Source organism: Thalassophryne amazonica, chromosome 8 (assembly GCF_902500255.1).
Source record: "Thalassophryne amazonica chromosome 8, fThaAma1.1, whole genome shotgun sequence".
Lineage (NCBI taxonomy): Eukaryota > Metazoa > Chordata > Actinopteri > Batrachoidiformes > Batrachoididae > Thalassophryne > Thalassophryne amazonica.
The window spans coordinates 78,776,860-78,795,102 of record NC_047110.1 but is presented as its reverse complement, the minus strand read 5'-3'; the positions used below and the strand labels follow the sequence as shown (position 1 = coordinate 78,795,102).

At 38.1% G+C, this 18,243-nt stretch overlaps 1 protein-coding gene across 2 annotated transcripts in view; it reads right to left on the bottom strand.

Annotated features, from left to right (window-relative positions):
• Positions 1 to 3,501: 3,501 nt before the first annotated feature.
• Positions 3,502 to 18,243, bottom strand: part of kras (v-Ki-ras2 Kirsten rat sarcoma viral oncogene homolog) — a 38,280-nt gene continuing 23,538 nt past the window's right edge. Inside the window, exons 4-6 of one of the 2 annotated variants that reach the window (XM_034176805.1) lie at positions 16,636 to 16,795; positions 12,803 to 12,927; positions 3,502 to 5,716 (exon numbers count right to left, since the gene is read on the bottom strand). In XM_034176805.1, coding sequence (XP_034032696.1) covers positions 12,808 to 12,927; positions 16,636 to 16,795 — 280 coding nt within the window. In that variant the 3' untranslated portion in view covers positions 3,502 to 5,716; positions 12,803 to 12,807. The remainder of the gene's footprint in view (positions 5,717 to 12,802; positions 12,928 to 16,635; positions 16,796 to 18,243) is intronic. The other variant, XM_034176806.1, reaches the window with a different exon arrangement.

The window sequence follows — 18,243 nt, the reverse complement described above, 5'->3', positions numbered from 1 at the left end:
CTAAGGGAGACACCAGCAACCCTCCTGAGGAAGCCCATGTCGGCCGCTTGCACCCGCAATCTAGTTCTTTCGGTCATGACCCAACCCTCATGACCGATTCTCTGGCAAATCTCACACTCCAATGTCCCCTCACTCATGAACAAGACATCAAGGTACTTGAATGCCTTCACTTGGGGAAATACCTCATTCCCTACGCAGAGTTGGCAACCCATTGGTTTTCTGCTGAGAACCACGGTCTCAGATGTAGAGGTGCTGATCCTCATCCCAGCTCCTTCACACTCAGATGCAAACCAATCCAGTGAGTGCTGGAGATCACAGGACAATGAAGGCAACAGAACCACATCATCTGCAAAAAGCAGTGATGAGACCAAACTGAAGACCATCCTCTCCCTGACTACGCCTTGATATCGGAGGCCAACTTACAAATTAAATTTTAAAATTAACAGAATGCTAGAGTAGCTTGAGTCTACTCTGATTACTTTAATTGACCTCATTCAAAGTTCTGATTATCCTTTCAGACTACATTTAAATTTGTTTGTTTTGCACTTGTTTTTAAAGAGTTTTTATATTAGAAGTAAATGAGAGGTTGACAACACAATTTGAATCTAAATTCTTTTATGACTGGTGATTTTCCTTGCATAAGAAATGAACACTAAGTGGTTTGCACATTACCAGTTTGAATGAATTAGCTACTATTACTCTGTTTATTGCAATATAATAGTTTCCATCTTGATAAATACAGCATAGAAAGGTTTTCATTATTCCAGGCACATGAACTGCTCAGGATGCTGAACCTGCACAGTAAATGATGTTTATGATGTAGTCTTTCATTAAATAGAAAATCTGAAACATCAACAAGTAGCCATTTGCTCATTTTTAAACACCAATTTTTGTCATTTCAGCTAAACACACACACACACACATATACATTTTATATATACAGTTGTATGCAAAAGTTTGGGTACCACTGATAATTTTCATGATTTTCCTTTACAAATTATTGGTTGTCTGGATCAAAAATTTCAGTTAAATATATCATATAGAAGACAAACAGTGATATTTGAGAAGTGAAATGAAGTTTCTAGTATTTACAGAAAGTGTGTAATATTTAAACAAAATTAGGCAGGTGCATAAATTTGGGCACCCTTGTCATTTTATTGATTTTAATACATTTAGCACTAATTATTGGAACACAAAATTAGTTTGGTAAGCTCATTGACCCTTGACCTCCTTACACAGGTGAATCCAATCATGAGAAAGGGTATTTAAGGTGGCCATTTACAAATGTTTCTCCTGTTTGCATCTCTTCTAATGAGTGACAACATGGGACCTTCTAAACAACTCTTAAATGACCTGAAAACAAAGATTGTTCAACATCATGGTTAGGGGAATGATACCAAAAGCTATCTCAGAGATTTCAGCTGTCAGTTTCCACTGTTAGGAACATAGTGAGGAAATGGAAGACCACAGGCACAGTACTAGTTAAGGCCCATAGTGGCAGGCCAAGAAAAATCTCATAAGCTGAAGCGAAGGATGGTGAGAACAGTCATACTCAACTGACAGACCTGCTCCAAAGACCTACAACATGATCTTGCAGCAAATAGTGTCTCTGTGCATCGCTCAGCTATACAGCGCACTTTGCACAAGGAGATGCTGTATGATGATGTAATGCAGAGGAAGCCTTTTCTGCATACACACCACAGTCACTTGAGGTATGCTAAAGCACATTTGGACAAGCCAGCTTCATTTTGGAATAAGGTGTTGTGGACTGATCAAAGTAAAATTGAGTTATTTGAACATAAGGGGCGGTATGCATGGCTGAAAAACAACACAGCATTCCAAGAAAAACACTTGCTACATACAGTAAAATTTGGAGGTGGTTCCATCATGCTGTGTGGCCAGTGCAGGTACTGGGAATCTTATTAAAGTTGAGGGTCACATGGATTACATTCAATATCAGCAGATACTTGAGAACAATGTTCATGAATCAGTGACAAAGTTGAAGTTGCGCCGGGACTGGATCTTTCAACAAGACAATGACCTTAAACACTGCTCAAAATCTAAGGCATTCATGCAGAGGTACAACATTCCGGAATGGCCATCTCAGTCCAAAGACCTGAATATTATTGAAAATCTGTGGTGTGATTTTAAGCGGGCTGTCCATGCTCAGAAACCAACAAACCTGGGATGTTTTGTAAAGAATGGTCCAAAATACCTTCAACCAGAATCCAGACTCTCATTGGAAGCCATAGGAAGCGTTTAGAGGCTGTTTTTTCTGCAAAAGGAGGAGCTACTAAATATTGATGTATTTTTTTTTTTCCTGCTGGGGTGCCCAAGTTTATGCACCTGTCTAATTTTGTTTAAAGAATTATTGCACACTTTCTGTAAATCCTATAAACTTCGTTTCACTTCTCAAATATCACTGTTTGTCTGCTATATGATATATTTAACTAAAATTGCTGATCCAAACATCCAATGATTTATGAAGGAAAATCATGGAAGTCAGGGGTGCACAAACTTTTATATACAACTGTACATCCTCGTGACTACTTTTCAGCACTCCCACATCGGTCTGACTTAAATGTGTTTTGGCAGCATTTCACACTGTGCAACATCAAATTGTTTAAAAGGCCATTTGTGTACGTTCCTTCAGAGGTCAGACAGGCCTGGCTGCAGAATAATGATAGACTTCAGCATTTCCTTTCTGAATTAATTATCTGATGAGTCAATATTAAAATGCTCAAGCCAGTGGGGAAACAGTTGATTTATCAGATTTTTTTTCATGTAAGTGATGTGATCGTGAAATCTGAAATGGTAGATTTGATTTTGGACAACACAAACCAAATGCAGGTGTGGGAGGTCCAGTGTGTTCCAGTGGGTTAGTGGACTGATGGCCAACTACTCCTGTCTGACTTTTCTGCAGTAAGACACTGAATCCCACTTTGCTCCTGTTGTGCAGGTAAACACCGTGCATTAACTTTCCAGCGTCAGTGTCAAGAGTTCCCTTAAAAACATCTGCCATATGCATAAATGACAGATTTTAGATGGGGATTGAGATTAAAGTTACCATGGACACCAGCATTCCATCCAGTCATCGTTCTACTCTGATTTTATGGAATTATCACAAAGGAATATTTTTACCAATATGTTAATTGATTCCACAAATGTATATGAACAGTAAACAGCAATTCTGGCTCATCTGCATCAGCAGGTTTTTTTTTTTTTTTTTAAGATAGAAAACTGGACTCACTCCATCTGGACAGTCAGTGAGTTTCTGCTTTTTGTTGTTTGTGGGCTCTTCCAAAGTGAGTGAACAGTGCCACCTACTGGGGAACACTTGTGCTCTTGCAAGAAAATAGCTTTACTTGTGTACTTGGCAAATTTTGAGTCCACATTTATTTGTTTGTGCAATACATTAACGTGTCAAAATGAACAAATATGCTGTTTTGGTGCAAACATTCTGCATGAGAAACAAATCAGAGTTGAAGGATGAAACATAAGTTGGATTCCTCTTTACTTTGTTCTTTATTACACATTAAATAGGAGTGATGAGATTCATGGCAAAAAAAAAAAATAAAATAAAAACAATAGACTCATCTGAGATCAGATCACTACTGTGCTGTGACGTGATCATTCATTCACTTAGACCTGGTTGCAATCACACTCTAGTCACATACACAGAGCGGAGTGAAACTCCAATAAAAGCAACATTCATTTAGACACACCAACAAAATGAAGCACAATTTACAAAATATGCACCTTTCAGTATCACAACTATACAAAGGTTGTTAAAATACGATCCAAGTATAAATGATACATTTCAGAAATCAGCTGTTGGCACGCCCAAAAAAAAAAAAAAAAAAAAAAAAAAAAAGCCAAATTTTGAAATATCAACAAGACTGTTGTAATTTAAACTGCATTAATGATATCTACTTCGGGGGGGGGGGACCATACACAGACACACAAACAACATACCTGGTAATCAGGTGAAATTTCATAAATCAAAATATTATAAAATGCATCCTATTTGGATTTTCTGTAAATAACAACCCCCCCCCCCCCAAAAAAAAAATTTAAGTTCTTAGTACTTTTTGATATCTTAATGTAGCACCTAGACTGCAAACTTAAAAAAAAAATAATAATAATAATAATCCCCAGGGACAGCAGCTTCCAACTACAATGGAAAAGGTGAACAATGGGCTAACCAGGGAAGGAAACTAGTTTTTTTTTTTTTTAATCATTCACTTTTTACTAAAACCCAATTTTATGGCAATTATTGCCTCATTTACAAACATCAGTTCCAGTTACATCACCACATTACACAATCACTTAGAAGGAAAATGACAAATTATTCTACTGGACAACCATTTCTGCTAAACCACAGCCCACTACATCATTCCAACACTTTAAGAAACAGATCCAAGAACTCTCTCACAAGTTCCACAAAAGGAATAATCTGGACAAGACCTCTCTACAACCTTCTACCTCTAGAATCAGAATTTGTAACATTTAACTAAATCTAAAGTTGAATCATCATACCATTTAAATATGAAGTACTCTATCTGGAATAGGATCACAGTGGAACTTTGCCTTTTTTGTTTTGCTTTTACAGAGTGATGAACTATTGTCCATGTTAATTACTCCAACTGAGACCAAGAATGAGTTCTCAGAAATTAAAAAAAACACCCACACACATCTGACAAAACATAATTCCCTGAAACATAAAAGCACTGACAACACAAAACAGGGCTGCTACTCCCATTTTAATGTCACAAAATGGGGAAAGTCTGGATCATTGAGCGAAACTTTGCCACCTATAAGGAAATCCCTAATTGAAATCTAAGAAAAAAAGAGCCACATATGAACAAGAAAAATGAATTATGATGCCAACATGGTTCTTCATTGCTTCCTCCATTAAATGTAGCATACAAGGGAAGTTTGCCCCGTTTCATTAGGACATAACATGCACCAAAAAAAAAAAAAAAAAAAAAAAAAAAAAACTTCAAGAAATCACTCCCCGCACAATACAAAACACTGCAACAATGCAAATTAATAACTAATTCAGGTGTTAAACATTCTGAGACGAGTAATGCATACTTGGATCACTGACATCAATGAGAAGAGACGGGGACATTAGACTGGGACATCTGGTGGTCCTGCTGCTTTCAAAAAAAAAAAAAAAAAAAAAAAATTCATTCTTTGGCATCCTTTACTTAAAAGGCCATCACTAAATGGTTGCAGGTCACGCCTTTCAAGCAAAGGAGGGGAAAAGTGACTAATTTGTCTTAAATGAGCAGTGCAGCCAGTTAGCCCACAGCTCTGAAACTATATTAAATGACCCAAATTAACATCATCCTATTAAAATAGAAATAAACAAGCAACATGTTGGAGCAACACATGTGGGCAAGTGGCACTAATCAGGAAATAAAGCTTATTCGTGTCCAAGTAGCAAATAGAGGCAGAAAAATTGACTCTGGTTTAGAATGCAGTATGGTGGGTATTGCTAGAGAGGCCAATAATTTAGTGTAATGTACAAAATGTATCACTTTAATTGGTGAACATAGTTTCTTTTTAAGTCTGTCTTGAAAAGAGTGATTATTCACATAAGTGTGCATTTTGTCTTGGACTTCTTCTTCTTCTTTTTGCCCTCCTTGCTCATCTTCTCCTTGTGCTTCCTGATTTCTCGCACTAATGTGTAAAAGGCATCGTCAACGCCCTGGAAAAAGAAAAAAAAAACTGTTAAGTAGCAATTGCTTTCATAGTAAAATTAAGACAAAACCCAAGTATAAAAGTAAACATGTAAAATGGTGTAGTGACAATAAATCTATAACAAGCTTACTTTTTTTTTAAAAAGAAACTGAGGTAGAATTTATTGGCTGATGATGGCTAAAACTATTTATATGGGATTAGTTTCTCATAGGGCAGTGGGGTAATGTAATTAATTAGAGTCCCAATCCCATACTTGTATTTTCCTCAACATTACACTTGCACAGAGCAGAACACAAGCACATTAAAAATAATCTATTATACAGGCTCGTCACTTTATCAGCTCTGCCATGCATTAAGCCCCCCCCCTCCAAAAAAAGCCTTCAATCTAAGATCGCTCCTTAATATTTGTATTTATTATTTATTTAAAACAATTAAGTACAGATTTTTTTTTAATGTCTCATCAATTCTACTTCCACTGTAGGATTGCAGTGGTAAAACTAGGACACAAATTAATAGTGACTAAAACACGATTTTGCAGTTAAAATTACATTCATTCTTGTGATCATCGTTATTGTTCTTATATTCAAAAGACAACTTTGAAATGTCTTCAAAAGTGCAAAAAGCATCTATCTGTATAATGTCTGTAACCAAGTGGAAAACAGGCTACGAGGATAAACCTTTGTTTTGTTTTTGTGGAAATTATTACGTGGTTGGCCAGAAAGAAGGTCATATTGCACGCACCATCAATCAAAAACAGACATGGTGCAAATTTGAAGTGATATGAAATGTTTTTGAAAAGCACTGCCTGTTATAACTGTGCTCTTAAGAAATTCTGTGAGACTGACACACACAATTGATGATGTGTGAATAAAATTTAAGAGTGTTAAACTGCTTTAAATGCTCTGTAGTAAAGCAGCATCAGCCATGATTCTGTTTTTGGTTCACAAAGTAGAGGGCTTGCATGTGCACTTATTTGGTTAATGGTTTAATATTGATCTTAATTTGATACTGATCAATGAAAAATACATTAATACATAAATAAATGCCTTGATCAGGCCGATTCCGATAGGAACCAATCAGCTCGGCACATCCATAGATGGGACACATCTGGTTCATGCTCATACAGAAAGGTCTGCAGAGCACCTGCTTTGCTTTGGGACACGCACAGAGAGCCGTATGTTCTTTTGAGTTCTTCATTTTTAAACTCTTGGGCCACCACAGAGGATACGGTATGAATCCTCATGCTTATTAGGCACAAGTTTTACAACAGATGCCATTCCAGATGCAACTCCGCTTTACACTGAGAAAATCTGACTAATTTGAAGAGACGATTGTGACAAAACAGATCCTGTTACAGAGCGAGACCATAACCATAAAAAAAAGGAAGGAGGAAAGGAGGGGGAAGAAAGAAAAGCACAGGAGCCTGATCTGCCCCCCCCCCCACTGTTTGTTTCAGGGGTGATGACAGTGCATGAGGCCCATTTATCAAATAACCCCTCCCATCTCCTACACAGAGAATTCTTACCCTCTGCAAGTAATGATAATCTGACATCCTCTGATAGCATTAAGTTATTCCACTTCCCCATAACAAACTACACTCAACAAAAATATAAACGCAACACTTTTGGTTTTGCTCCCATTTTGTATGCGATGAACTCAAAGATCTAAAACTTTTTCCACATATACAATATCACCATTTCTCTCAAATATTGTTCACAAACCAGTCTAAATCTGTGATAGTGAGCACTTCTCCTTTGCTGAGATAATCCATCCCACCTCACAGGTGTGCCATATCAAGATGCTGATTAGACACCATGATTAGTGCACAAGTGTGCCTTAGACTGTCCACAATAAAAGGCCACTCTGAAAGATGCAGTTTTATCACACAGCACAATGCCACAGATGTCGCAAGATTTGAGGGAGCGTGCAATTGGCATGCTGACAGCAGGAATGTCAACCAGAGCTGTTGCTCGTGTATTGAATGTTCATTTCTCTACCATAAGCCGTCTCCAAAGGCGTTTCAGAGAATTTGGCACTACATCCAACCAGCCTCACAACCGCAGACCATGTGTAACCACACCAGCCCAGGACCTCCACATCCAGCATGTTCACCTCCAAGATCATCTGAGACCAGCCACTCGGACAGTTGCTGAAACAATCGGTTTGCATAACCAAAGAATTTCTGCACAAACTGTCAGAAACCGTCTCAGGGAAGCTCATCTGCATGCTCGCCATCCTCATCGGGGTCTCGACCTGACTCCAGTTCGTCGTCGTAACCGATTTGAGTGGGCAAATGCTCACATTCGCTGCTGTTTGGCACGTTGGTGAGGTGTTCTCTTCACGGATGATGCGAAGGAGATGGGTTGCACTGCATGAGGCATATGGTGGTCACACCAGATACTGACTGGTATCCCCCCCCCAATAAAACAAAACTGCACCTTTCAGAGTGGCCTTTTATTGTGGGCAGTCTAAGGCACACCTGTGCACTAATCATGGTGTCTAATCAGCATCTTGGTATGGCACACCTGTGAGGTGGGATGGATTATCTCAGCAAAGGAGAAGTGCTCACTATCACAGATTTCGACTGGTTTGTGAACAATATTTGAGGGAAATGGTGATATTGTGTATGTGGAAAAAGTTTTAGATCTTTGAGTTCATCTCATACAAAATGGGAGCAAAACCAAAAGTGTTGCGTTTATATTTTTGTTGAGTATAATCCCATTCAAACTGGGTTTACGGTGGTAAGCTTGGAGTAGTTTAACTAACAATGGATTCCATTATTTTATTTTGTGTGTGTGAGGTTGAGGTTCTCTTATTTAACGTGGGTAACCAACGAAAGTCTCAACAAAGGACTTATTTCCAGAAGGGCCCACAGCACGTGTCTCTCACTCCTCCTCAGCACTGGTGTTAAGAGTGCCAGTTGGGAGCGTGGCTGCAATCGGGACGCGAACCCAAATTGCTGTCATCCCAGTCCAACATGCAAGCCGTTAAGCCACCACCTCCCCTATTGTGAGTGTGGATATGAACAGATTATACCCAAGATAGTTATATCATATCTTTATTCAATTCAAAAGAGAAACTCATCTTAGATTCTGTAAATATCCATTTTACATTTTTGCCCTATACTGTTTGATACATTGGTGCACTGTTGCATCACAACTTGTGTCAAAAAGAAAAAGCCAACTCTTCAATCATCACGGTCACAGGCCCTTCAGAGAATCACTCTTATGCTTGCAACAAAAAGTAAGAACTCATTCACTAAAAACCACATTTATACAAGTACTATGCGAATGTTTTAGTTAGTGTTTGATAGATTTTTCCTCTTCATTGGATCAACGGAAAAAGAATCCAATTTGAAATTTCCAAACAGTTTTCTGGTCTTCATTTAATAATAAAAGTTATTATAAAAACAGAATAAAATACAATCTGATTTCTAACCACAGGAGACCACCTGAAGAAAATTTGAACATTTTAAATCATGAACAAATGTGACCGTTTATAAATATACTATTATTTATTTTAGGCATATTAATTAAAGAGGGGCTAGCTTAAAATAATTCTTATTTTATGTGATACAACATACTAAAAACATGCATTTCACACCCCTCTTATGTTTTTTTGTTTGTTTTTGAACAGTAATAAATGGATAAAATTTAAAATTCTAAAGAACACATCTGATTGATCAGAAATTTTATGATTAATGCATCTGGCGCTCTCCAGTTTTACCTCTTTTTTTTTTAGTTATTTTTTCCTATCCTTTCTACTCTCCTGCTCTTCTCACAAAGATATTGTGTTCTTTATACATATCCCATGGATATTTTTAACTTTTTAACACTACCAGGAGCCAGCCTTTTCACTTATTCAAGAGAGGAACTGCTGGGTCTGAAAACAAAGGGAAAAGCCGGGATATGTCACCCAATCCTGGCAGAGCTGAGGAGGAAACCCAGGGGCTGCAAGGCTGGGGCTAAGCTAAAGGCTAGGCTAGCAGACAACCAGAGGCGCTACAACCCACCGATTCCCTCCATGATCATGGGAAATGTGAATTTGCTGCCAAACAAGATCGTCAAGGTGTCCACACTGAAAAACCAGTGGATTTACTGTGAGAGCAGCTTGTTTATCCTTACAGAGACGTGGCTAACCTACATTGTACTGGACGCGCTAACGTGGACCTGTTGGGATTCACTGCTGTGAAAGCAGACAGATACTAAACCATGCGGGAAAACCAAAGGTGGGACTAATCATGTATGTTAACCGCTGGTGTAACCCAGAACATATCTCTGTAAAGACGGTCTTGTGTTGCCAGGACCTGGAGCTGATAGCCGTTAGCCTGCGGTCATACCATCTACCGAGGGAGCTTAGTCACGTCAAGTCCGGTCAAGAAGACCAAAGCCAGCTGTCGCTGTGAGAACAGAGGAAGTCTTTGCAGGAGGTGAGTTTCAAAAGTAGACTATTTATCAGTCTAGAAATTCTAAATGCTTAACGAATGAAGAACGAATGGCTTTCTGTTGTACTGTAAACACATTTCCCCATACGTGTATGTCACACATCTGATTTGAATGCAATGCCTCTAGCGATGATTTATTTTTAGCGCGATAATTATTAATAGAAAATGTGAATTTTGAAAGTAACTGAAACAGTTTTATTTAATTTCAATTTATTTTCATTTATATAGCACCAAATCACAAAGTTGCCTCAAGGCGCTTCACACAAGTAAGGTCTAACCCTACCAACACTTAGAATGACACTATTAGACAAAAAAATAAATTAATTAATTAAGAGGAGGTCTCCCTTTAAAATGCATTTAAACCTTTACACTGCAACGCAATTGAAAGACAGATGTGCCAGTATTAATTACTGCTGTGGTTTTGTAATGAAGCATAAACTGTATTTAAAGAGTTCTAAAAGGTAAGTGAATTAAAAAAAACAAACAAAAAAAAGCAAAACCATCAAACAGAACTCTTATCCTGATTAGTTTTGATTTAATCACTCCAATGTAAATGTCTGATGTACCATTTTCAGACACAATAGCACTAACATTTTGTAAAATGCAATAAAATGAGATATCAATTAAAAAAAAAAGATTTTGCAGTATTTTGTGTGCATACACACACACACACACACACACAAAAATCAGCACGGGTCAAGCAGAAGAGCGAATAAATCACACACTGGACCCAGTGCAATTAGAGGCTTAGTGTGTGGTCATACTCCCTCTACAAAGGAGGACAAGAAAGGAGCACGAGGAAAATAAGAAAACTGATTGAGTCTGCAGGAAAAACAAGCACACAACACAACTGACCACCTCAGAAACATTTCAGCACCTGATTTGGTTACCGATTCACCACAGACCTCATCAATCAGACAGCTCACCAGTCGGTATCAGTCTTAAACGGATTTCAGCAAACCAGGCTGCTTTCACACTTCCACTTCAGTTCAAATCCAAGAATGTTTCATTTAAGAATTTGTTGGTCCAAACACTTTTCCACCTTATCTGTGGAATATCAAATCCTATTCAATCGCCCCTGGATGATACAAACCAGGATCAGTTATAGAACCTGTTCTGACTGATCTCCATGTAGTGACAACAAAATTCAAACCCATTCATCACAATATTGATCATCACAAATTTATGTAAAAAAAAAAAAAAAAAAAAAAAAAAAAAAAAAATGTAATTAACCAAACACTGAACAAAGACCTGTGTTTCACTGTCATATTTGGTCTAGTTAAAAAATAATGAAGCCTAACTGCTGATTTGCATTGCATTTGTCATGAAGAAGCCATTATTTTATTTAGCACCATCCAGATTTATCTGTGAGTTGCCTATAGTCTCTGACAGGTACTGACAATTTCATGGGAAAAATTCCACACGGTTCCACAGATATGCACGAAATTTACCCCAAATATAGCACTTTTTTTTCCCCATCAATTTTGTCTGACTGATATTTAGCATTATCATTTGAATGTTAAAGAAATAACCTTGTATTTTGTCAGTTAGTTTGTGCTTCATACTAACACAGTAATACATTTTTGTAAAGGTAGAAATGTCATTTCCTAGAAAAACAACATGTTTCTAAAGCAAGGCAAAACTGTCATAAGCGTAACGCTGAGAATAAGTCCTTGTATCTCCTACTCTGATTCAACAGAATAATTATATTACTTGTTCAATAATACCAGGAAGTAATAGACAGAATTTCTTTGTTTCAGGCTTCTGCAGACTAAAGAAGATACCTCCAACTGTTGTCGCAGGCGTTACGCTCTAGCACATTATAGTATATATGCACTGAATTTCTAGCAATGACTGAAGCGAGACCAATAGAAATATTGAAACTAATATATATTTTGCTCATTAGAATTCAAATAAACAATTCACAATGTTGTATCACCAATATTAACAAAATCCACCTTTTCTGGGACTTGTAATGCCTCAGTGGATAGCTATGCTGTCCAGTACTTAAGACGCTAAGGTAAGCAGTTAACTGTACAATTGGCAGTCTTTAACAGTTCATTTACAAGGACAAATTTCAGGCTCCATGTTAATATATGGGAGAATGCCTAATTGATTCAGATATTTTGTTACCAAACTTGAATGTTTAAGTCCAGATAACTTTTTTTTTCTCTACATGCTGGATAGTTTGAAATGTGGGTGTGGCATCATTCTCCTTTCTGAGCACATTTGATCTACTTTTCTGTTTTGTGAAGCATCACAAAACAGAAAAGTACAGAGTACAGATTTGACAGGTTCTACAAAAAAAAAAAAAAAAAAAAGAAGAAAGTTTACTTGGTTACTTTGGATAAAGGATCACTTGGTAAATGTAGCATGGATCACAACGCAACAGTGAACAAGAGTGAAAGCAGACCTGGGGCACATCTACTGAACAAACCCTGGCATGATATAGACACAAGAAAGGACAGAAATCAGCCATTTCAGCCGCCCATTAGAGCCTCAGCATAACCCCAGTAGAAACCAGCAGGTTAGCTTTGAGAACCCATGAAGCACCCGCTCTCACTGCACATCTTCCCCATTGCCTTCTCCAGACTCCCCACTCACAACAAGCACACACAAGGCGGGAGGAGCACAACTGCATACACTTACCCCTTTCACATCACAACACACTTTTTAAGCTTGACACAGCGCGGAGTCTTTTCTTCCTTGCTGAGCTTATTGAGCCGGTACAGCCTGATCACCCGTACCAGAGTGTAAAAGGCATCTTCCACTCTCTGCAGTATGAGACACACCTTCCCTCAATATTGTGAAATACAGTAAGACAGGCTATGTGGGTGCAAGTGTTACAGCTTACAGACACGCTAAAAAGATGCACAGCAGGGGTGTGAGACTGCTCTTATGCAACTAAGCAGATCAATGGAAAGCACTGGCTCAAAACGTGTGGTCTTCTGAAACTATAGGTTCCTTATCCAAAACTGGATCATCCATCCAATGTCTGTCTAGCTCACTGCTTTATAAGTGAATGAAAGGTGACTGTAAAAAATTTGTAGTTTTCACATCCTGATTTATTTATTTAAAAACACAGCCTAACTGTAGTTAAATTCAAATGACAATGTTGCTGTGAAGCAAAATGTGTTATACCAGTGATAAATGCCAATTAACACTTACACATCTTTTGCCAAAATGGGACAACTTATTGACATCCACGGTGCTTCTGACAGAAGCTGTGCACAGATTTGGCAAAACAAAGATGTGTAGCACATGTAAGGGTCTGTCCATGTGTTACAAGCAGAAGACTGTCAGCTATTTTTTGGAAGTTTGTATCAATCTAGAGATGCAATGACTGGTTGTTTTACAGTTGAATGTTGAGCCGCCTTTAGTTCCACCTACACGATCGTGGCTCTGCCGTCATTGCACTGCTGAGAGTTTTGAGCAAAATAATGACTGATTAACATGGGCTCAAAACAATGAAAGAAACCTTAGCTGAAGCCATTAAGCGCCATTTCAGTGTGTGTTCAAAATCATGTGGGAAATCATAATGCTACTCAAGCTTTATGTAAATAATAATAATAAAAAAGTCATTGCATGTCATGAAAAATGTATTTTTTTTTTTTTTTTTTTTTAGAAATTTGTATACATTAATTCATTTTGGCTTCCCCCATTTTTACTTGGGGTTGCCACAGTGGATCCAGTAAGGTTCTATGTGCTAATATGGCACAAGTTTATGCCGAACGCCGTTCCACATGCAATTCCAGATGATGGAAAATGCAGGACAAGTGGCCTTGAACTGGAGACTACCTTGTTGTGATGCAAGCATACACTGAGCACTTGCATCATTGTGTTGTCCCTTCCAGAAGCGTAGGCCATTACTGTTTTCATATTAATCGATGACCAGTACTTGGGTACTTGTATTCATAATCCGATTTGTTCATTGGGGGGGGAGTAGTTTTGAGTCATAAATAGTTCAATTCTATCACTAATAAACATAAGCTGCAACAATTAATTCATAAATACACAAATGAACAGACAACTATATGTTTAATATCCAAATGTTACGATTTCAGCTTCTAAAATATGAATACTTTCTGGTTTGTTTATGGTTTTCTTAACTCCCATCTGGCCATGAAATGAATATCTCTGGGTTGTTGACAACACAAGACATTTGAAGGAATTATATTGGGCTCTGGAAAATACTTAAATCAAGATTCTATTTCCGAAAAACTAAACAATTAATTAATAGACTGAAACTTTTTGAGACACAGCCCTAAAATAGTCAAAAACATAACTATTTAATCCATGTAAAGAATGAAAACTACAAACTTTAAAACAGCCAACTTTCAGGCCCATAGAGGGTATGTAATGACATCATCAAACCACGCCCTGAGACAGTATACCTTCATGCTGGACGGGAAATGGCTGAAAGAAATCAATTGTTTACAGCAGCCGAACCTTCCAAAATTCCACAACCTAAGAGCAAAATCCTTTTTTGTGGCAAAGTCAGCGAAACATAGGTATATGACGAGCATTGTGTGGACCAGCCTTCAGGACCTGCAATTTTTGCAGATGTTTTCGGAGCTGCTGGCATGTGAATACGTCCCTGATACTCAGTACCCAGACACCTACAACTATTTTGTCAGGAATACAAATACTTCATTGCGGGGTCTGTGAATAAGATCATCATAAGATGTGTCTCAGGTAATCACAGCAAAGGTGAGTTGCTTTGTGCATAGTTTTGTTTTTTTTTTTTGTTTTTTTTATAAATGGTGGCAAGGAAAATCACGTGCATCCACAGCACACAGGTTACTTTATGTTGTTCCTTAAGTTGTTGTTTAGTAAGATCATCATAAGATGTGTCTCAGGTAATTGTAGCAAAGGTGAGTTGCTTTGTGCACAGTTTTGTTTTTTTAAAATGGTGGCAAGGAAAATCACGTGCACCCACAGCACACAGGCTAGTTTATGTTGTTCCTCCTGCTTACTGAGACACGCAGGTAAAAAAACAAAACATACTTCTCATACAAAAAGTAACTTGCTTTAATGATGTCACCGTTTTGTCACAAATGTGCGAGTTTGTGTGTTTACCAGCGTGCATTCACAAAACACTGGTTGAATTTTAACAATCATTAATTAAACAGCCTCATGAGCTCCAACAGTCTAAAACTGTTTGATTCATGACATTTTTTTCCTGTTAGAGTCTAAAACAGTTCAATTCCTGTTCTCACATGTGGACTGTTCCGTTGCCCACTTCGTGGTATCAGACAACGCTGCTGGTTCGGCTTTAACGATCATTAATAAAAATGGCGCTCAGACAGGCTTAAAATAGTATTAAAGCCGTTTCATTCATAATGGTTTTTCTAAGTCTAAAACTGATTCCTGTTCTCACAATGTGAACTGTCACGTTGTCCACGTTGCGGGAGCTTATAATGCTGTTTATGGACAAGCGAATACAGCTGCTGTCGCTTTGTTTACCATCCAGCACGCTGGTATACTGCTGGCTTCTGTGTTTGACTACGTCCATGCATGCATACCCCTCAACAGGAGATGAAAAACATTTGGAAGGTAAAGTAGAAGTATTAGGAAAATCTGCAGTGCACAGACAATTCCCCTCACTGCTTGAATAAAAAAAAAAAAAAAAAAGGAAAAAATTAAATCACTGATATTCTGGAAGTAATGAGTGGCTTTGAAGGCAAGGCGTAACTGTAGCACAGTTTGGATAATAACTTACAGGTACGCTACGGCAAAACAGATTAGCACACCTGTAAGAAATGAATCATTATGCCATTAAATTCCCCTCACCAGAAGGCACTGTGATTCACCCCATTTCAGAGAGACAAGAAAAGGATGCATTTACAGATCACTGCATCAGCAAGGCAGCCACCTATGGCCATGCTCACAACACCACCACAGAAGTTCTTCCATCACCCAGTCACAGCAGTCATTAACCACACCCCCCCAAGAGTAATTACCAACACTTGTCCTTTCATGCAGACTCCCTGACATATTTACTGATTACTTATAATCTAGTATCAACTACAGATGTCCTTTAATGATAAAGTAATTTTGCATACCCATGAGAAAAAACAGCATGCAATGATTATATCACCACCCATTAATTAAAAACCTAATTCACCAAAGAGGATTTATCAATGTGTAGCACAATACCAAAGACATTTCCAAACAAAATTATGGAAAAGAGACCATTAGAGCAACTGAATGTGACATGGGAACAGCACCATGAGCCAAGACGCAAGCATTTCATTTGCACTTGTCACATCTACCATATGATTAGTGTAATCATCAAGAATAATCTCCAGTGAAAATTTTCTAACTGCTCCACCCATTCAGGCAAAGTCAACAAATGACATGCATCAGCTCACAATTCAACATACCGTAAAAGCTGCAATGGGAATGTGGAGGTTTTATGACAGACAGACATGTTTATCTAAGTGTTTGAGGGTGTAACCTGCCACAGGCTGGACTCCCACCTGTCTGGTTTTGGCTGAAGTCTCAATAAAGGGAATGCCATAGCTGCGTGCTAAGTCCTGAGCCTGCTTGGTTTCCACTGTCCGGGACGGGAGGTCACACTTGTTCCCCACTAACACCATGGGCACGTCCTCAGAGTCCTTCACCCGCTTGATCTGCTCTCTGCACATCAATGGACAAACCGCAAGCAGCAATCAGAATTACTACTGAATTAATACCAAAAATAAGAAGAATTTGGTCATAATCTGTGTGTGTGTGGGGGGGGACCTAGAATACCATTTTGACAAATGTGCGCCGGCCAAGTAAAAGTAGTATTATTCTACTGCAGTATTAGTAGAATAAAAACACCACTGAGTTAATAAATCATGATATACAGTAAAGTGAGTTAATACATAACAGATTTTCACAAATCTTTACATGTGAAAACAGTCATTTATCTTAACTGGAAAATTATCGCAATAAATCCTACGGAGATAAATAAACTGTCATAATGAATTACATTAGCCTTGTTTTTTTCTTCACAACTGTGATGGCAGTGTATTCCCAAATACATTGAGAATGGGGTTTTAAAATGGAGGTGCGTTCAACGTGTCTCCAAACTAAGGAGCCACTGTAACGTAAAAGACAAGACAAAAACATGAAAGAACAGAACAGCGTGCCTAAAACCAAGTTAAAACCATCTATATCTACATTTCTTTAGTGTCACTAGCTTCAGTTCAATCTCACACAACATTAAAATCCACCTGCTGATACTTAAAAGTTCAACGTTCAACTTACAATGAACACAAAGGAAAAACAATTCCCCATGCATACTGTACATTCATTAAATATCTATAAAGTATCAGCAAATTTATTTTAAGCCTATGAAAAACATAGCTTGCCTGCAGGATTCCTAGGGAGCAGGGGGCAAAATTACTTCATTTATCATAGGCAGAGACTGAAAATATGAATTATATTTTTCACATTTCCAATGTTCCTTGAACTATTCATGTGCACTGAATAGAGACAATATTGAGAGTTCATAGAACAGCATGCTCCCTTAAAAAATGAACTGTATCATACCATTGCTGGTAGAGGGTATAAAATGGTGACAAGTCACCAAATAACAGTAACCTATAACATGAAAAAATAAAACCAAACAGGACACAGTGGGGAATCATATATTTGATGGATTGAGAATTAGCAATAAGGGAGGAAAAGAAAAGTAGGGAAGAGCATTACTTGTGCTGACTTGTTATAATACTACAATAACATGCTTTTGGAGGGCGGTATGCATTTTCAGAGTCCCTCCGTCCATGCCCAGTTGCCCAAAATGACCGATGCGAATATCGGTCATTTTGGGCAACTGGGCATGGACGGAGGGACTCTGAAAATGCACACCGCCCGACAACTGCATGTTATTTGCATTATTAGCACTTACAGAGATACACAACATGTGGAATCACATTAACAATATTTAATGTCATTTCAAAATGCACGACACCCAGCAAACGCGTACATTAAAAATTTGGCTCACTTTAACTTTTGTTGTGTTGGCTGGTACCGCGCTGCTCTCCAAATTTGCCAGTGTGTCCTCATCAAGCTGGCTGCTTTGGCTGCTGTTCAATGTC